Consider the following 21,155-nt stretch of genomic DNA (forward strand, 5'->3'; position numbering starts at 1 on the left):
GGTGTGCTTCCTTGAGGAGATGTGTCAAAGGGCTAGGCGGAGAGACGATGCACCTTTCTCTAAAGGCTCAAAGAAAGAAAAGGATAAAGACTCCAATAACCCTTTTGATACCATGTAAGAAAATGAAACTTCTGCATATACACAGACAACAGAATCTTTCTAGAAGAGAGAGAGAGCTGTAGTGTGGAGAATAAAACTATATTACTGCAATCGATAGAATAGATGGAAGGTGCTTCCCAACTATGTATTTGGTGAAGAACCTTCGATGGCGCACTAGAAACAATAAAGGACAAATGTTGTATGCTGGGCGAATACAAGGGCAGTATATCATTATATATCCCCTGTGGAAGGCCCACTGGAGCTCCTGCGGTGGCTCGCCTTAGGTCAGTGGCTAACTAAACCACTCCCACCTCCTTATAGGGAACCTCTTGCATCGTATCGACAACTAACGCTTGTGCTTGTGAACATCAGGCCACAGTTGCTCCATTGAGTGTCTGAATTGGGACCTACCAAGCATCCATGCTACTAAATGCCTTGTCCTCATGAAGGAGGGCTTACAAAGTAGAGCTAGCCGGTCCCCGCATAGTAGAGCATTGATTTCTTTTTCTTTTCCTTTTTGGGCAGAAAAAGTATATTGTATTATAATATCAAAAGATCTTTGCACAATGTCCCACCTAACTCCTCAAAAATAGGCGTACAAGAGGTACAGAATACTCTGGGATACAAAAAACACCCCTGAACATGATGGTTGGCAACGTAGACACAAGCACTAGAGCAATAGAAGAGTAACTTATGGAGTAGAAGAGCTGTCGCTGTGAAAAATCAGATCTGGAACTCCGAGGCAGGAAAAGAGCTGGAGCAGTAAAGGTACTGAGACTGGAATCTCTGTCACCGTAAGAGAAAGAGCAGATACATTCAAACCACTTCAGCCTTGGCTTGGAGACAATCAGGGCCACTAGGCCTTCTCATGGTCAAGAGCTGCTGCTGCATGTCATTGAAAATCATTATCTCCCTTTTGAGACGTCTTTCTTCCTGTTCAACCAAGCACAAAAGAGATCTTCAGCATTTAAATGAGCGTGAAAGTTATTCCTGGAAATCCAAATGAACCATAAGGCATGAGATCTATTGTTCCAGTTTTCCTTTGCATACATCCCCTAGGAGTATAGCCTTCCAATTTAGAGGTTCCCAACTTGCATATGTACTATTTTCCACATATTCCAGGCACTTGGACAAGTAACAAAAAGATTGTAAATGTCCTCCCTAAGTCCCGGTCATCTTCTGCATTTTCCATCCCTGTTCCAATGGCCTCCCCTCTAGTGTTAGTCCAAACAGCATTGTGAAGAATTCACCAGATCAATGTAGCCATTGCTTCTAGTGTAGCCTTACTCCAAATCCTTGAGAATCTATTCTTCCACCTGTGCCTGTTGTCACTTACTTTCAACCTGGCATTCAAAGTCCTGCAGATCTCCTCAATGTCATTCCTGGGTGTTGGTATGGGTAGAAGTTGTGAAGTACCTATCCAACTAAATGCTTTATGATAAGCAAAGTAGATCCTCCTTTCCATTAAATATTACCATATGTTAGCATCTGGGTTTGAAAGTCTAAACTCCCTTCTGATCTCCAACCAAAACTTCCACCTCATGTTCTCTTTGTGTCACAGCTGACCCCAGCATTGTAAACCTTTACTGAAAAGGGATCTAGTCTTATCCAACTCTTTGTGCCTTTGAAAATTACAGAGAACCAAATAGAATCTACGTTCATGAAAGATCCTTTACCAGTAAAAACTAATTGACTTTTAATGGCCTCAAAGGAGTTCCATAAAGACTTCCACAAGAGCTTCCTTTTGTAGTACAGGGTTCTGGATTACACAGAGCTGCAAGCCTTGGATAATTTTTCCACTTGGCAACTCTAAGAGGTCTAACATGTTTGAAATTCCTGAGAAGAAGGTGTGCTAGACCCTGGTTTAGGACTGCTTTAATTATCTAAGCTACTGCCAGCTTGTAAGCACTCCTAGACCACTCTCCTCCTTTGGTCTAGTGCAGAATGACCATCTGACCTTGGAGATCCTCCTGTCCCCTCCCCACATAAAGGATCTGCATAGTCTGATGAGTTTGTCAATGCCTTCTCTAGAGGGGGTCCAGCAAAAGAGATAAAAAATAGCTACTGCATCTAGGCAATGATTGAGTACAAGTCTCCTTTCAGTCAGGTTGGCTCTCCATTTATACAGCTGAACTTTTCAGCTTCTTTTTGAACTTTTCAAGAAAACACTCCCACCATCCTTCATATATATGTCAAAACCCATAGGAATGCCTAGAGTCTGAAAAACCTTCCCCTATCTTCTTGCATCCTAGTTGCTCTAGTATAGCTTGATCCCCTCCACTCAGAGTGGCATATCTTGACTTGGAGTGACTTGTCACTAAACCTGAAGCTGTTCAACAAAATGACTAAGCAATCAGGTACCTCACTAACATCCCAGTCTGAGTTTCAGGGAGTCAAATATGTGTCATCTGCAAACTCTTGAGTTAGACAGTGCTTGTGTTTAAGAAAATATTGAACTCCACTTCCTTAGTTCATCCTTCTTTCCTTCTTTGGAAATAAGTTTGATTATTCCACCATTTATGTGAAAAGGCAACTGTTGGGCCTTGATGGTCTCTTCCCAAACATTGAGGAGATGGGGACCAACCAAAGCCCAAAAAACTTTGTAGAACTCAATAGGCAACCCATCCTCCCCAGGGGTCTTACCATGAGCCATTATGTCTACAGCCCCTTTAAGCTCTTTCAGAGTTAATGAGACTCCAGGAAGAACTTATCAAAATTCTGAACGAAATTATCTCTGAAAGGAAAGGAGTCCTTGGAAGTATTGCTGAATTGACAGTAGACTTTCTAGAGAGTTAGCAGCATGAGTTAAGGCACTATTCTTTAAAAAAGGGATCTCTTTATTAACTCTTTTCCTGATGAGTTTAAAGGTGTCTTTGGTAGGTCTGTCTCTCCTACCTACCCATCAATCTCTATAGTAAACCTTAGTCTCTGAAATTTTGATCTATTCTTGCTTTCTGATTTGAGTGACTCCCATGTTTCAGTCCTGCCCTAAGTTTCTGTTGGAGCATAAATTGACACCACTGAGAAGGAGATCCCTTTCAAAAAGCATTGAACAGCAATCCACATCTACACTTGCAGCTTGAAATCTTGCTCATCAGCGCCTACCTGTGGCAGTTCCTCTTGATCTCATCCTCAAAGTCCTTAGATCAGCCATATTTATCTCAATGGTCGTCATGAGAATCCTAATGACCCTAAACCCACTCACTAGTTTCTTGATCAACAAGCACCTCAAAAGCGTTTTTTGTCACAATGGGTAGCACCTCCTTCTCTTTCCCCTTGTTTTGGAAAGGATCATTCTTAAGTTGCTCCTTGGGAGCTTCAGGGATCCACTTCTCCCTTGCAACAGGAGTGGCTTTAGTGGCTTCAACAGTGGGCTTTGACTTGCCCTTTTTTTACGGGCAGTTTTCCACTATGTGACTAGAAGGCCCATATAGGAAGCAAGAATCAAGTAAGTTTTTATAAACCAAGCATTGCTACTTGAACACTGATCCATTCCTATTGAGGATCACTATAGAGTTGGGAAGCTCCTCAGCAATATCAAGTTTCACACACGGTTGCAAGTTCCCCCTAGGATTGATGAAATTCTCCTTTCTACCCCCAACCCTTTGCACAAGGCAGCTGTTTGATTACACAAGGATAAACGAAAATCTGGAAGCTCCACCCAAAGAGGCGCTCGGGTGGATCTTGGCTTACCTGAAGCAAAGTCTTCAGTCCATTCCCTGAGTACAGGGGCTGATTAGGGATTGTCCAACAAGCCTTGCTGAAGAATCTTAGTGGCCATGTCTAACCTCTCAAATTAGGAACATGAAGTAACCCTTTCTCAAAGATCGGACATTCGTGACAACCAAGCCCTTTTTAACCCAATTTGCTCTAACCCACCCCTCGAGAAATGCAGCAAGGGGTGAGACCCGGGTAGAAAGCCAACAACATGCATTCTCAACCATGCAACAAAGTCTGCATGCAATTCTTCGTCAATAAAGCGGTTATAAAAACACCTGGACAATCAAAAGTCTCCAACAGTTTGGATCATTCAAGCCAAAAAATCCGCATGTATCTTTTTGTGCGCCACCAAGAGACCCTCTACGACTTCTTTCTCAATGAAATCCTCTATCTCGGCTTGTGTGTTTCCCTCTTCTTTCTCAATGAAATCCTCTATCTCAGCTTTTTGTCTAAGGCTTCCTTGAGACGAGCGTGAAGATTCGTCTTGGGCTGCCTCTTTCTTCCCCATCTCTTTCTTTCCCAAGTTGGGGCCGAGACTTGTGTTGCGAGTCCTTGGGAAAGGGACACTCAAGAAGCCTGCTCTATTCATTTGGAGCGCAAAAGCGTAAGAGGAAGAGTACCTAGAGGGAGGTCTGACATGAGCACCCATCAACTTGGCGATTGTTGAACCATTTCTACCGGCAGTTGTCTCTCCGAAATGTCACGAGGACGTGAAATTATGGGACTTTTGATTTGCGACTCCCGTAATTTGCGCGTGACTACATTGAGCCTCTAGGGCACAAGGGTCCAGCCATGGGGCGGGACTTGTGGAACTAAAATTCCCTAGTGGACCCTTGGAAATAGTGAATGTGCGCCCAGTTACTAGACAATTAATTCCTATGTGACTAGAAGGCCAGCAAGAATCAAGTAAGTTTTTATAAACCAAGCATTGCTACTTGAACACTGATCCATTCCTATTAAGGATCACTATAGAGTTGGGAAGCTCCTCAGCAATATCAAGTTTCACACACGGTTGCAAGTTCCCCCTAGGATTGATGAAATTCTCCTTTCTACCCCCAACCCTTTGCACAAGGCAGCTGTTTGATTACACAAGGATAAATGAAAATCTGGAAGCTCCACCCAAAGAGGCGCTCGGGTGGATCTTGGCTTATCTGAAGCAAAGTCTTCAGTCCATTCCCTGAGTACAGGGGCTGATTAGGGATTGTCCAACAAGCCTTGCTGAAGAATCTTAGTGGCCATGTCTAACCTCTCAAATTAGGAACATGAAGTAACCCTTTCTCAAAGATCGGACATTCGTGACAACCAAGCCCTTTTTAACCCAATTTGCTCTAACCCACCCCTCGAGAAATGCAGCAAGGGGTGAGACCCGGGTAGAAAGCCAACAACATGCATTCTCAACCATGCAACAAAGTCTGCATGCAATTCTTCGTCAATAAAGCGGTTATAAAAACACCTGGACAATCAGAAGTCTCCAACAGTTTGGATCATTCAAGCCAAAAAATCCGCATGTATCTTTTTGTGCGCCACCGAGAGACCCTCCACGACTTCTTTCTCAATGAAATCCTCTATCTCGGCTTGTGTGTTTCCCTCTTCTTTCTCAATGAAATCCTCTATCTCAGCTTTTTGTCTAAGGCTTCCTTGAGACGAGCGTGAAGATTCGTCTTGGGCTGCCTCTTTCTTCCCCATCTCTTTCTTTCCCAAGTTGGGGCCGAGACTTGTGTTGCGAGTTCTTGGGAAAGGGACACTCAAGAAGCCTGCTCTATTCATTTGGAGCGCAAAAGCGTAAGAGGAAGAGTACCTAGAGGGAGGTCTGACCTGAGCACCCATCGACTTGGCGATTGTTGAACCATTTCTACCGGCAGTTGTCTCTCCGAAATGTCACGAGGACGTGAAATTATGGGACTTTTGATTTGCGACTCCCGTAATTTGCGCGTGACTACATTGAGCCTCTAGGGCACAAGGGTCCAGCCATGGGGCGGGACTTGTGGAACTAAAATTCCCTAGTAGTGACCCTTGGAAATAGTGAATGTGCGCCCAGTTACTAGACAATTAATTCCTAGGGCCAAAGTGTGCAACAGGGGGGCCAAAAGAGTGGTGCAATTAAAAATTGCTATTTTTAGCAAAAGAGGGGGAGAGCTCTTCTTTTGGACTCAGAAGGCCAAATCAGTTCCAGAAGGAGCAAGATCATCAGTTGTGAGCTGCCAGAGCCTGCCAGGTGTTGCTAGAGCAAAATCGCCTTTAACCAAGACCTTCCAGAGCCCGCCAAGGAAAATCGTCTTCAGCCAGGTCCAGTACCAGTGCATCCAGGGCCTGCCAGAGGAAATTGCACCTAATCCAAGAGCCTGTTGCAGAATGCGATTTCAGCCAGGACGGGGAGTCTGCGGGCATTGGTTTGCCTATGGTGCAGCTTCCTAGAGACCTTTGTAATCAGCCGCTTGGCTTCGAATGTTAAATAAATACCGCAAGGGGTGCCAACGTTTGGGGCCAATCGGTGTCCTTGTTTCTGAGTAGGAGCGCTCTAGCTCCCCTGTAATTTGTTATGTGGTGCATAATTACTTGTCATTTTACTGTGTATGCTGTAATTAAGTGGATCCTACCACCCTTTGCGTTGTTGAGGCTGGTTTCACGAGGAGCCTGGCATCAGCGTTGAAAAACCTGGCATCATTGTGGGATCCATTTAGCAACGCATTTTGTTAGAAAGCGGGGGCGAGAGGAAGCCATCTCCGAGCCCTTTATCCCATGAAAATTGATAGTCATGGGGAGGCAGTAAACCTATGGGAGCTATCCCATCACCACTTGGAAAAGGCGCAAAACCAAATCTTTCTCTTAGAGCCAATACATGATAATCTCTTGGGGGTAGGGGGGAGGAAGATGGGTTGTCCCATCTGAGTCTGCCTCCATCCCCTCCAACCTCCTATCATAGCAGCTTCTTTGCTATGGTTCTTAGCTTTACCTTTGTCCTTCAATGCATCACGAAGGAAAATCTGGTGTAAGCAATAAATCATGTACAAAAAAAATGGACGAAATTTGAGGTGGCCATCTTTCCAAGTTACCTTTTATGAAGATATTTGATTTAACTTTGTCAATGTGTCTTGATTTAGAAAAAGCATACAGGAAAATCCAGGTATTCCATTGTCGAAGTAGCACAATGAACACAATCCTATGTGATGTGTTTTGTAGGGATTCACTGTAGCAATCTCAATAGGGTTCATAAGTTCAATGCTAAACTCAAAATTTGGGGTTCATGCTTAGATAGCAAATTACTACTCAAGATCATCATGCATAGATTATGTTAAATGACAGAGGACTAACCTACATAGTGTCAACTTCATCCACTGCGATGCAATAGGCCTTCCAATGCGCTAGCTATAAATGCAGGCTGCAGGGAAACTTTGTTCTAATACAAATAGAGTGCCTTTACGGCCTCCTTTTTACAAATCCAATCACTATTTGCTCATGCATACGAGCATGCTTTTTTTTTAAAACAGCACCCCAAAATTTCAAGAACAAATACTAATAATACATTGTGCAATTTGAAAAGATTAGTTAAGCTTACAACAACGTAGTGCAGTAGCAAGCACTACATAGTTTCACAAACTGAATTCCACTTTCGATTAATAAGTTCAAGTACCATTTCTTGATACTAACCTACTGCATCCCGTCAGTACAGATGTCAGTCCAAAGAAGGTGCTGCAACAACAAAGTCAAATAAGTCTTGCGGCCAAGGTAAAACTCATTTAATCTTTCTTCATTTGGTATTAATATAAAATATAATAAAGAAATCGTCAGATTAAAGTTTCTTGTGAATCTAGCAAACTATTAATAGGAATGTAGACGCAATGGTGATGACATCCATGAATGTGAATTGGTTTGCTACCAGGGTAAAGAACATTCTACGTAATGACACTACAAAATAAAATTTTCAGTTAAAGGCAGCTTTTACACAGCAGATAGATGGCTTCAAAGAGCTTCAGAAGATTTGTACATCACCAATAGCAATACAAAACTAATTTTGCCCTGTTTAATATACATTTGTAGAATACAACTGTCCTTTGGCCTAAAGCATATCATTTTCAAGCTACAACACCTCGTCTCTTCTACAGTATTCTATATTTTGGCTTGATTCTACACCACCCTGCTTGATCCATATCTCTAACATCACAGTCCTTCACACTGAGAATATCAATCAAATCACTTCTTCAATGCATATTATCTTCCACCTCATCTCAAAACCACTCCAAAAAAGGGGGTTCATAACTATATATTAAATCAAAGGAAGGTGAAATCACCTTCTTGGTGTTGGAAAACTGAAACAGAACAGGAAATCAACATCTTTAAGTTGAAAAGACTTGCCACACATATTAAAAGTTGATGTAATGACAGTACCTTCCACCTAGACTAGTACCACCTACGCGTTGAAACTGTTCAGGTGAATCTACCAGCAGGATGCTTACACCAGATCCAATATTGACCTGTCATTATAAGCATCCTCTGATTACACATTCAATATTCATAGTGCATTGTGATCCTATTGTCAATAAAATAAATTCCACAACAAAAGACATACACACTACATGATTATAGCTGATTAAACATACTGTCAGAAATCAGACCAAATATGGCAGATGCCTCTAGCAGAGAATCAGGAATTGGTTGATTCCACTACACATTGTTGGTGTGATAGGAGATGTGAACTTGTACAATGTCTAATTACATTACTGTTCCAGGAAGGTATAACAGAATTTAAGCAGAGTATTACTTCTAAGATGTTGTACAAAGATATCATCAAGCACATGACAAAAGTGTTTGCTATGACAATACAATAGACTGAGCATTTGCCCATCCTAGAAGGCAAGTGGACATGCAAACTCTTTCATCACATGATTCGCATCATAGATTGCATTCCACAACTAAGGAAAGCAATAACATTTTTGAAGTGATAAATTACTACACCAGAGGGGCACAAAATTATCCATAATACGTCATGGTGTGCCACATTAAGTAATCGTCCACCGAGGTGCTAAGCTCACCCAGCAATTCTAACAGGCCTTTGTGCAATTCAAGTTGCATAAGAATAGATATATATGCCCCCTTTAAAGAAAGAATAGATATATGTTTGAACAAGAAAATCAAACTGGCTGACATATAATATGAATTTGCAGATTGTCCAGGATTCCTTGTGTAGATTTTTATAGATATCCAAAAACATACTCAAACTCATCCTCTAAAAACAAAACAAATAACTTCACACAGTCACTCACAAGGTTAAAAAACATAAGCTCCATGATGCCTAGCAGGGACTAACAACTATAATATGCACACTGCCACCAACAGTGCCCAATCATTGATGTAGGCCATAGTATAAACATATGCCATATAGTGTGTCAGTGTAGTTCTTTCAACGAGTGAGATCCTAGATAGGAGATGTTGATTTTGCATCGAATTTTGAAAGAACTGTTGGAATTCATGGGCTACTAGATTGTTCCATTCTTGAGGCATATCTAATACTCTCTAGATGCACCCACCCTACAATTGATGTGGCAGGAGATCCATAGATCCCCCCCCCCTACCAATAAGAATCGGAAAAGAGCTTTCTAGGAGAGGTGGTCGAGTGGTTTATGGCTCCACTTTCCAGTCTTGAAAACTCTGAATGCACATTTGATGCGGTAGGAGGTCCATGAAGTCATTTGGGATGATTTTGTCACATGTCTACATCCAATGACTTGGTATCCCTGACATAGCCACATGCCACCAAGATGGCATTCTATAAGAGTACTTTCTACATATGACCACGGTTTCATCAAACCACTCAAATATTTACGGGTTGCATGGGGTACTGATTGCCATGGGTCAACTTTGAACCTTATCCCATAGATTCCATATTGAGGTTGAATTGATGCCACACATCGCCATTGTGAGCTGAGGCTTTGCACTTAATGTGATATGCAAGAGCCAAGCATGTATTCATGAGATGCCCTCGATACATGAGAGATACCATTCTCTTAAGCAAGGTTTTTAGGACATGTGTTGGTCATTCACCAATTGGACCAATGATGCCGCCTAACAGGTCACATGCCTCAGACGCATGCTTATGCGATAAACCAGAAGCACAAGCAGCAAACGCATCACATATTTTTTCATCACATGTGATCTTGAGCCTATAGCATGGGTATCGAGACAAGGTCATCGAGTAATCATCCATGTGAACGACCTTGAGTGAGACCCACAAAGTGAGCTAAAAAGAGAGAAAGGAAGGTATTAGAGATGCGCTAGAGATATTAGGACTCCAGCTTGTATCCTAGCTAGGTCCACTCACAGTCTTGACTGTGCATAGGTGATCTTGGGTCAAGTCTGCTTGCTCCACCAAGTCCAAGTGTGAGACGAACAGAGCACAGTAGGGGAGGGAAAAATACAGATCTTAGACGTGTAGAAAAAGTAAAGGGAAGTTGCTTGCTAAAGGCCAACTCCCACGCAGCCCAAGATCAGCAGATATTTAAGGAACACAACTCAAATGCATGTGCTTACTTAAACGTAAAGAGAGAAACTCAGATGTACAGCCAAGACAGAATAGATATATAGATAGCTATTTGATGCACCCTCTGATGGAAACTCCTCTTCTGCTATGTGCTTCCGTGTAGGGTGCATCTCTCTGACCCCAAGGTATCTATTCCGGTGTGGGAGGCACTGTAGCAGTAGTGGTAGATGAATCAGAAGTGGCAGTAGCAGTGGTAGCACCACCTGCATGTGTGCGGTGGCAGCGGGTGCATGTGCCGGAGAGACAGGTCTAGTCTCTAATCCAGATACAGTACCCCAGAAATTCCTGGATACCAATAGGTGGTGCACCAAGTACGACACATGGTACCATCAAACTTCTCTTCAGCGAAAATCATTCCAAACAAGTCATCGTTGGCCATTGCAAATGAAAATCCCCAAAAAAGAAAGTGCCCAAGCCCTGAAAGCTATCACTGCAATGCGCAGGCTGTCAAAAGCCAACACAAAATCTGCAAACGGCTAACGACAGCAAAAGCTCTGCAAATGTGAAGACCAAATGGGCTTGCTCAAACACTGAGCCAAAATGCACAAACTCTCTTGCAAAATCTGCTTGCAATTCTGCAAAAGCTTGCACTGATCCGCTTAAATGTATGCACAAATGTGCTCCAAGTATGTGAAACCAAAATCCCCAATGCACAAGAGCTAATGTAAGTTAACAAAAGCAAAAGCCCAATTTCCTGCAAGCTAATTGTGAGAAATTGTGAGACGGTGTTGTGCCCGACACCTTAAAAGAAAAATAATACAAATTTGGCAAAAGCCCCAATTTCGAAAGAGGGAAAGCCCCAAATTTTACTGCAAATCTCCAATTGAGCACAATGTGGTGCAAATTGAACCAATGTCAACCAAAAGCCTCATATTTGTCTGTACTAGACAACTGTCCCTGAAATGTCACTGCAAATCTGAGCAAATCCTAACCAAATGCTTGGAACAGCAGAAAGGCACTTCTTTCAGCCTGTAGAAACCAGTTACTGCAAGAAAGGCCACATAGATGTCGAAGAAGTGTATGGACAGCATAGACTAGAGCAAGGACTATCAGAAAACGCAGCGAAATGGCGTCGTTCGGACAATGTCTGAAATCCGTACAGTTGTATGGATCTGTACGACTGTACGGACAGCTTCTGTTCAGGCGAAAACTGTGAAATGCAGCGTGTGTTTGTCGCACCTATTTTGAAGCTTGCTGCAGGTGGAAACACCTTCCAATGCAGGTCTTAGAGCTCAAAAGAGCTCAGAAAACAGTCGTGCCTAGGACCCTTGGCTTGTAGTAGATAGATCTATAAGCGCCTTTGCTCACGGGTCTGCAAGCAGCAAGCAGCTCAAATAGAGCCTGAACAATGTCGCAAGTGTGCTCACCAAGTCGCGGGACCTATACAGAGGTTGGAGGGTAGCAGTACAGTGCAAGAGCTGTACGGAGCAGGTCGCGTGTGTTGTGGGAGCTGATTCAAGGCAAAACAGGCACCAAAGAAAGCTGTCTGAGCGAGTCGTTTTCAGCAGCTCAAATAGATCCTAAACAGTGTTGCAAGTGTACTCACCAAAATGCAAGACCTGTACGGAGGTTGTAGGGAAGCAAAATGGTCCAGGAGCTATACGAAGCAGATCGCGTGCGATGTGGAAGCTGATTCGACACAAAACGGGCAGCGAGAAAGCTGTCCAAGCGAGTTGGTTTTCAGGCAAGAAGTATGTCGATGGAGGCTATAAAAAGACTATATTGCTAGCTTCCAAACCCCGGACAAATAGTTGAACATACAACCAAAAGACACTCCCACCCTTACTTGATTGCGCATTGGGCCGGCTCTCCGTCTTCACCTATAGCAGGAAGGTGGGTTGAGCAATGAGCACATGGGGAGGTAGGTAGGAGCAAGAGAAACTGCACAGATACCATTGTTGGATGCGGGGAGCAATGGAGGAAGATGGAATGGAAGGAGAAGACAACAAGCTGAAGCAATTGAAGTGTACTTACAATTGGATGATGTACACGAGATGACCAATATGAGGCCCAAGTAAACTTAGGACTAAAATGTCACGAGTGTACTAGTGTCCCAATAGACTAGTGTCCTAGGACTAAGTGTCCTAACTAGCCTAGAAGGCCATGTCAACACATTTGCCATTCTTAGTCTTTGCAATGATAGCCTTCTCGTAGCCATCCTCCTCCTCCTTTGTGTCATATAGCTTCATTCCTTTTGAAGCAACAATGGACCCAGCTCCTTGAATGTGATTATCCTCCCCATCTGTTCTCCAGTGGTGAGAATTGTGACCAACCCTTAGCAGTCACTCAAAGACTATTGACCAGGAGCATGGCTAACTGGTTGTTGTCCACCTTGTGTCCAACTGCTCTGAGATGATCCCTGAAAATCTTCACCTTTACTAATAAGTCATGGGATAACTCCCCTTTATCTATCTTCAGGTTGAACAATTGATTTGAAGTGTGATGATCCTCCCTATGTCCTTGGTCTCGTGGAGTTCCTGTAATATCTTCCATTTCTCTCATTCTGTATTTGCCAACTAGGTTTGAGGTATTCGCCCAATCCACAGTCCTCCTGATAATCATGGAAAGAGCGACTGCATTCTTTAAGTTCCACTCCTTCAATTCATTTGGATCTACGAGAATTGTGATCTTCCCCATGGAGTCCAGCACATCGATAGTTTGAGCTTCGTGACATCCATCACACACCAGATTTCCATTTCACTAAATGGCTATGAATCTTCACTTTCCATATTGGATAGTTTGTTCCATCCAACTTCTTAGACTCACCAAAATTTGGAATGAGTGAATTAGAACCCATGGCAGGTTATAGATGACCTAAAGTCTTGACCTGATCTACTGAAACATACAAATTATTGAACTCATCAAATCACGCGTGATGGCACAAAGATAATCCACCTAGCCAAATCCCTGGTCCAGCTGCTTCTCAAGATACTCTGTCCATTTTTTCTTATGCAGCTTTTCCAAAGCCCTCAGATCCCTAGATGGTTCCTGCCACATGTCACAATTTTGAACCTTCTCTAAATGCACCATTTAACCCCTCTCTTGGGATTCCTTTTAAACCAATTGCCCCTAGACCATTTTCTTAAGTAGGTGCATTTGGGCTCCTAGCCTTGGAACCATCTAGTCCATGCCAAACCACCCTCATCAATGACCTTGGCATTGACTCGTTTGACCAATATAGATGAAGCACAATAAATATATAACACAAGATGGTCAGCTAAAGGAGAATATCGATTGACCCTTCCAATGTCATGTTACCTCAACTAGAGTATAACATTCTTTCCCTCGTCAAGCATCAACATCCTTAGTGATGAAATCTAGGAATGCTCTCTGCATCTGGTACACGGATTCCCATGTAGCCTCAGATAGAGGTAGACCATGCCATGCAACCAACACCGTGGGTATCTTCCAATTGCATACTTGCATTGTTCCTCGGTCCAGGATTCTTGTTGGTTTGCACCTTGCATTATCCTCTGACTCCTAAAAACAAGACAACACCCTCGATTAGTTAGTCACCTAGGTGCAAAATTTTCTTTAAACGAGAAACATGAGACACTAGGTGTCATGTGCACGGATTGGTATGTGACGTGTACTAGGTACACAAGACTAGCTCAGGTAGCCTGGGGAGGCTTAGGGCTAGGCAGGCTTGATTCTCGGTTTGAGTGGCAAGGGTACGAACCAGTTAGAGGTCTTCGCTATTTTTGGCACATTGGGCCCGAGTCTATATAAGGGGCCCAGGGGTTCAGTTCTCAGAGAGCCGATGGGAGCAAGTCTCGTTCCCAAGTGCGAGGTCTGATCTTAGATTGAGTCGCGGAGACGCACACCTGCATCATAGCGTAGCCCAAGGCCCAGCAAGCAGATCCCACGCTTCACAGCGCCACTTGGTGGTACGAGACACCAGGCTGGTTAGGATCTGGTTAGGAGTTCGTGCCAGTAGCTCAACTCATGGCTCGGAGGGGACATCTCCTGATTCGGGATCGTATCCGTAGATGTCGTAATTGGGTGGTGAGCAGCCTACTCAGTTTCCTCACGTTTGGTGAAATCTTGTGTTTGCTTGCAGATCAGAGCTTTCAAGAGTGATGGGGTCGTGTCAGTTGGTATCAGAGCCAACTCCTGAGGTAGGAATCTCTGTTGCGAGAATTTTGGATGAATTTTTCTCCAGGTATGCCTCAATTTCAAAATTTATGTTCATGCCTTGCAAGTGATTGCTGGTTCATCGTTTAAGAGAAGTGGTACTAGATTGGAAGGAGAGAGAGAGTAAGAAGGGTGATTTCGTTGCAAGATGTGATGGGCTGAGAGATAGAGAGAGAGGTGTAGTTAGGAGGAGGTAGTGAGGTCCAGGTAGAGGAGTGAAAAGGGAGTCGTGAGAGAGCATAGAGCTGAGGCGAACCAAGGGGGATCCCGCGTGCAGCTAGCTACTCAGGGGACATGATGGCAGGTAGAAGAGGAGCGCAGGAAGGTGCATAGCAGGATAGGGCCAGATCGCGATCTAGGCCGGGTGCTTTTCGTACGGCCAGCCAAGACCGGGTCCAAGAATCCGAGCTGATCGTCAGCTTGGACCAGCCTACCTTCTTCATCGGCCAGCCTTTCCTTCTTCCGTCATCTCCTCCCTGACCAACTTTCACTTCATCTCTACCTCCTAGCTCCCAGGCCACCTGATTGTTTCTCTTCTCTAGCCTATCTTCTTTTTCAGATCAAATTTCAATCATGGCTGATTCCGTAGACCCCGGGCTTTCGATGGGAGACCAGGATATGAACTACCATGCGGATGATAACCAAGGCCTCTACGATGATTTGATTGCGAAGACAGCCTTCAATGAATTCACCGCTGCTCTCAATGAAAAGTTTGAGCGAGTTAATACGAATCAAACGGGGTTGACACAGCAACTCCAAGGGATTCAGTCTTCGCTCTCACTTTTGACTAGCACTATTCAGGTGCTCACACATGTGGATGCTTTGGCTTCAATGTTAGGTCCAAATATCACTCCAGATCCTTTTCCCGGAGATCAGAAGTCTCGTAGCAAGGAGGAGGTTGACACTTGGTTGCACAAGTGGCAAGTACACTTCCAGTTTCACCCTTACCCAGATGACAAGAAGATGTAGCTTGCAGCAGGGTATATGTCAGTGAAGGCTTTATTGTGGTGGAAGGAACTCCGACCCAAGCCTGTAACATGGATATAATTCGAAGAGGTCTTCAGGAAATAGTTTCTGAAGGAGGAGGAAGATAACGATTTCGTAGGCAAGCTCAAAGCCCTCGATAACAGCCATGATTGAGGAGATCAAGAGCTAGAGGCAGAAGGTCTATGGCTACTTTGTGGATTTCTATAAGGCATTTGATTTGGTCCCACATGCTCCCTACGTCTCAAAATACCGGGCACTACGGACTACAAAGGAAGTCATTTGGGCTATATGAGAGTCACAAGTAGAATAGGCAAGGTACAGGTGTGATCCCCTTGTCCGCTCACTCTTCAAGGTTAATGTCAACGAGCTGGCTTCTTTAGTAGAATCACTAGGAGGATGGGAATCAGCACTGGCAGAGATGCTTGTCCATATTGCTCTATGTCATTGGCAATATCTTGATCTCAAATACATCTGCTGGTCTATGGAGCTACTTGGTAGCTCCAAGGGCTCTTTGTGTCAGTCGGTACATGAGATATTGGGCAGACTAAGATAATAATCAACTCAACTCCAACATCAGTCCTTCACTTCCATGGGGGCACATGTTGGTATTGTCACATTACCACATGCTGCATAACACGACCCCTGCACAAATATCTCATTTCAAATTATCACTTACTTGGACCGTGGACGAGGTTAGAGAGTATGGCATCACCAAGGCAGGAAGACAGAGGCTACTATGAAGGGCTCCCTTATCATAAATGTAACCTCCAACTGTCACCAATTGGTATTTCTCCCAAGAAATAAAGAGGAGTCTTTATCAGATTGACTACGGTCAAAGAAAGTTGACTTTAACCTTTAATGGGTTAAAGTGTTGGAATTTGTTTGTGCCATGTGTAGGACCTAAGAAAGTGCAAAAAGGACCCAATACTGGGGAGAAAAGTGTAAAAATCAGGTCCCACAAGGCTCAAATAGTAAAGACAAGGGGGCACCTCATTAAAAGGAGAGTTCTTCACCAAGTAGAATTGACTGAAGTTCTTCCAGTGTCGAAATTTGCCGTTGGATGGCAATACTCTGGACTAGATTCTCGTATCCCTCTCCTAGTCCATTCAAAATAACTTGAACCATTTCTACGGGGTTCATAGTCTCTCCTGCTGCTGCAAGTTGATTGTTGTAGTCTTTTATGCGGAGTACATAAGCATGACTGGTTTCACTGTTGTTGCAGAAACTCTGGTTGATCTGGTTTCTCAGGGTGAGAATCCTGGATGTGTTCTTGGACTCGTAGAGAGCTGTGAACATATCCCATGCTTCTTTTGATGTCTTGACTGTGTTGAGCTGTCCTAGCATGACATCTTGCACATTCTGCTTGATCAGATGATAGGCGTACTTGTCTTTCTTATCCCATTATGCTTGAGCTCGGGCAATGGCAAGATCTGCTACTAGTGCGGAAACTATTTGTATAGCTGTAGATGCCGCTGTAGATCCCGTTTGACAACAGATGGAGTAGAGCTACTTGTGGCGGGATCGGCCAATGGTCTAGGTGTAGACCCATCGACATACTCCCATTTGTCCTGAAGTACAAGAATGGTCTCCATTCGATATTTCCATGTACCGTAATTGGAGTTGTCTAACTTAGCAGATGCCTCCAGATTGAGGTTGCTAGTCGTAGACATGGTGCAAGAAATGTACTCAAAAGTGTCATGAAAATCTCTGTATGAATCAACTACAAATACACTGACTATGCCAAGTGAAATCTCTGTACCGTCGGTGAAGATAGAACTGCATTATATAAAATTTGATCTGTATTACACAGCTTGTGGCAATGATGCCGGGAATAGCCAAGAGGCTTTACAAGGCTGAAATGATGTGCACGATGCCGTGAAATAGCCGAATAGGCTTTACAATGGTGGCATGTGTGTGAAATCAAATGCTATCTGCCCACTGAAACAATCTGCAATACCTCTGAACTCTGAAGTCTGCTCACTGAACTGATGAACGTAAGGTTTCAGGTAATGTAATGATGTGAAACCATATGTGAGCATATGGATTGACTCCGAGTAGGTACTAGTCGGGAATTTCGGGCATGGCTTAGATTGGCAACTTGGGGTAATTCAAAGGGTCCCCTCTATGGCGATCTAGTCTACTCTGATCTAGATCTATACCAACCGTCGATCGATGAAAGAACATCAAATAATTCCTTTTCTTTTGTTCTTTTTAAGTGATGGGTCAGATGCGTCCATGTAGAGGCAAATATGCGTGAAGGAAGTGGTTTTGTCGGCAAGGCTAAAATGTGAGTGTAACTTGCGCCGAAATATGCGCGTGATGTGACGTGCGCGTAGAGCACCAAAAAACGAGCGACTTTCCTTTTTGGAGCGCCCTCAAATTCTTCTTGGATGAAGAGATACGACTTGATCTAGGTGGAGGGACAAAAGGAGTGCAAATGGTGCTTAATGATGATGTGTCACTATGGGTCACATGCAGTGTGAGGTGGCACAGTGCCTAGCAAGAGGTGTGCCTGAGAAGCCTTGTGCTGAGGTGGCAGGAGTGGTCACATGAAGTGACTATGGAGCACTATGTGTGCCTGCAGAGGTCAATGCTGACTGGATTGATGAGGTGGCACTAATGATGATGTCAGCAGATGACGTGGCAATGATGACGTGATTGATGAGCTGGCAGGATGACGTGGCATGCTTACGTGTTAGATAAGGGTGATGTGGCAGATCAGGTGAGGGTTGCCACGTGGCAAAAATCTGACCATTGGCTAAACTGAGCCTAACCTAACCAATCCACTTAACTAGTCCACAGTTACCTAACCATAGTTAGGAGACCCAACCTTATCTGCCACGTGGCAGATGGTGGGTTAGAGAGAGACAAGTCTTGAGGATAAGAGACACGTGGTGATTCGTGTCACCGAAATCTGAAGAGATTCCGTTCGGATCTTCAGATTCCGTCTGGAGTCTTTCGTCGAAGCCGTTTCGTCGGTTGCCTTGATGATGGAGTCACAACTCGTTGGAGAGCGCAGCTTTGCAAGTGGTGCTCCTGGAGATCGCTGTTGCACGTTTGGAAGCAGTGGGTGAGCTTTGGCATAGATGGGCTAGGAGCCTGGCTCGTTGTTGGGAGCACTATCGTGGAGAAGCCGAACAATCAGATCTAGATGGGCTGTAAGCTTGGGGCGGCCAAGGCTGTGGAGAGTCTGGGCATTGTGGAGGCGAAGGAGACTGGAGTTGCCCGTTGCCATGGCGTTGCTGTTGGCGGCGGCTTGCTGTAGATCCTGAGCCGGGCTATGAGGAAGCTATGAAAAAGAGCTGTTGGTCGTGGTCGTTCGTCAGCGCTATTGTGGGAGCTGCTTCTACGTTGGTGGCGACATATATGGAGGCGGAGCTTTGGTCAGCAGTAATCAGAGTTGCTAGAAGCTTGCTGGAGCATAGCAGCCCGTGAAGTTGGAGTGGAAGTCATGAGCGTTGAAGGCTATGTAGAAGGCGTCGTTGGTCGAAGAAGTCGCCCGATTCCACGTCGATGGAGATGGCTTAGTCGTTCGTTGATGCCTTGCAGGATGGCTCAGTCGTTCGTTGATACTGATGCTCGCTCGGTGCTTGTAGAGCTTTGGAGTTGATGTTGGTAGAGCGTCTTTACAGTCTAGTTATTATAGACTATCGAAGAGGCAGCTGCTTTGAGATTGCAGTCCGATAGCGCCTTTTGTTGTGTCATGACAAGAGAAATGATTATTTAGTTAATTAATAGTCATTAGAACTTTATTATTGTTAGGCGCCAATTTGATGGTGCGGTTATATGTTTGTATTTATGATAGATCAAGCGGTGTAAATAGTACCGCCAAAACTATGTAACATTGGCCAATGATTATTAATAAAGATGTGCACACACGTGTCTAGGTCCTAGGGGCAATAGGAAAGGGAAAGGGTGCATTAGAGTGCATTGAATGGTAGGTGCATGGGTCATAGGCTAAGGGTAGGTGTAAACGGGAAGATGGAACTTGAGTGATCTCAAGGGACATTAATGAAAGGGTATCACCCTTTCATTGTGAATCTCACGTAGCATTCTTTCTACCACATTGCATTCATCCGTCATCTCTCTCCTACCTTGCATGTAGGTCGAAAAAGAAACAAGTACTCTCACGAGGGCGCTCTTCCCCATTGGAGGGCCAATCGGCATTCAAATTCTGCATGCATTGCACACATTTGCATTTTCGAAAAGCGTGGATCTTCACATTTGGTATCAGAGCGGCGACGATCCACGAGCGGGACGAGAAGAGGGCGACAGTTGTGAACGACGGAAGTCGCAAGAGAGGTTGGCGGAAAAGGATCACGATCGACCGATCTCGAGGTTCTGAGACAAGGGGTTTTTTTTGGAAAAATTTTGGCCTTCAACGGCGAACGGCGAACGGGGTGTTCTCTTTTGCCCCCCCCCCCCCAATGTGAATGTACCCTTAAACCGTGAGAAAAAGGGATTCCCGTTCTACCCAACCGGAAGTCGGATCGGAATAAGATTTTAAGGGAGTGATCCACCCATCAAGTAACCCCTATAACGGTATCTAGAGCTCCAATCCGCTCAAAACAAGTAGCCCAAACGGAGCGTACCAGTTTACAGCAGAAATACAAGAAGAAAAGCTTCAAAGAGAAGGGAAAGGAGGTCATTTTAAGTGTCTTCTCAACACAAACGAAGCGGGAGTCGGATAAGTACCACCACCTCTACAACACTTGAAGTTTGCTGTAAAATAAACCTTCTTTTTTGAAATTACAGCAAGACATTTTCTCTCTTGTATTAATAAAAGGAAAGAATGGAAGGGGAAGGGACATATAACAATGAACTTATTCCTTTTCCTTCATTACCCCAAGGAGAGAGAGAAAGAACACCTTCACCCCCTCTTGAAGAGGATGGATTAGGTGAGAGTTATACACATCTTGAGTATGATAACCCACAAATAGATTTACAGCAGTCTCTCCTTCAAGAACCTACTGATAGGGAGTTCTCCTTTCGTAATGAAAGAAGAAATGAGACCAGCCAAGAACAAGGTGATGAGTTCACGCCTTTAACTCAAAACCCAATACACATGGATTCTAATCCAAGTGCAAGAGGAAGAGAGGAGACTCCTGTTGATAAGCTGGTTTTCCAGCTTAGCAATATGATTGAGCAGTCCATTATGACAAGATTAGGGACTAAGAGGACTTTAAACTTCGGGGATGAAGAGTTGAGTAACCCTTCTAAGACGTCCAAATTCCAACCGCGAGAGAGAATTGAGTTCCCCAAATATGATGGGGCAAGGGAGGCTGACAAAATCCTCAATTGGATTCGTCATTTTGAGCTATACTTTGCCCATCAAGACAAGACCGAGCAAGAGAAGCTTGCTCTTGCCACATTGCATCTGCAGAAGGATGCTCTAATGTGGTGGTCCTTGTCACAAACAGGAAAAGAGCCTATTCATGAATGGGCTAAATTTGTGGAGCAACTAAAAACCACTTTCATGCCACCGAGGCATGAAGAGAACCTAACCTTTCGTTGGGAGAGGTTTAGGCAGTTCGATAATGAGAGTAATGCAGATTTTACAGCCAGATTTTGGAAACTCTCTCTAGAGTTACCCGAAAAGAGTGAGGAAGATAGGAGAAAGAAGTATTTAGCAGCTTTAAGCCCAAAAGTAAGGTACGAGGTTGAAATGTTTAACCCGACC

The 21,155-nt window shown here is 44.1% G+C and overlaps 1 protein-coding gene across 10 annotated transcripts in view; it reads right to left on the reverse strand.

The window, feature by feature from the left end:
* Positions 1–21,155, reverse strand: part of LOC147892227 (uncharacterized) — a 49,678-nt gene that overhangs the window by 18,467 nt on the left and 10,056 nt on the right. For 9 of the 10 annotated variants that reach the window (XR_015542467.1, XM_087388390.1, XM_087388386.1 and 6 more), the window contains 2 exons: positions 8,206–8,291; positions 7,468–7,509 (listed from right to left, as the gene is read on the reverse strand). Coding sequence is in view for 9 of the 10 variants with exons in the window: in XM_087388390.1 (XP_087244516.1) it covers positions 7,468–7,509; positions 8,206–8,291 (128 nt within the window). In the remaining variant the exon portion in view is untranslated. The remainder of the gene's footprint in view (positions 1–7,467; positions 7,510–8,205; positions 8,292–21,155) is intronic. The other variant, XM_087388391.1, reaches the window with a different exon arrangement.

This window comes from Dipteris shenzhenensis, chromosome 17, assembly GCF_047967505.1.
Source record: "Dipteris shenzhenensis isolate YYH24624 ecotype China chromosome 17, Dip_SZ_1.0, whole genome shotgun sequence".
NCBI classification, from domain to species: domain Eukaryota; kingdom Viridiplantae; phylum Streptophyta; class Polypodiopsida; order Gleicheniales; family Dipteridaceae; genus Dipteris; species Dipteris shenzhenensis.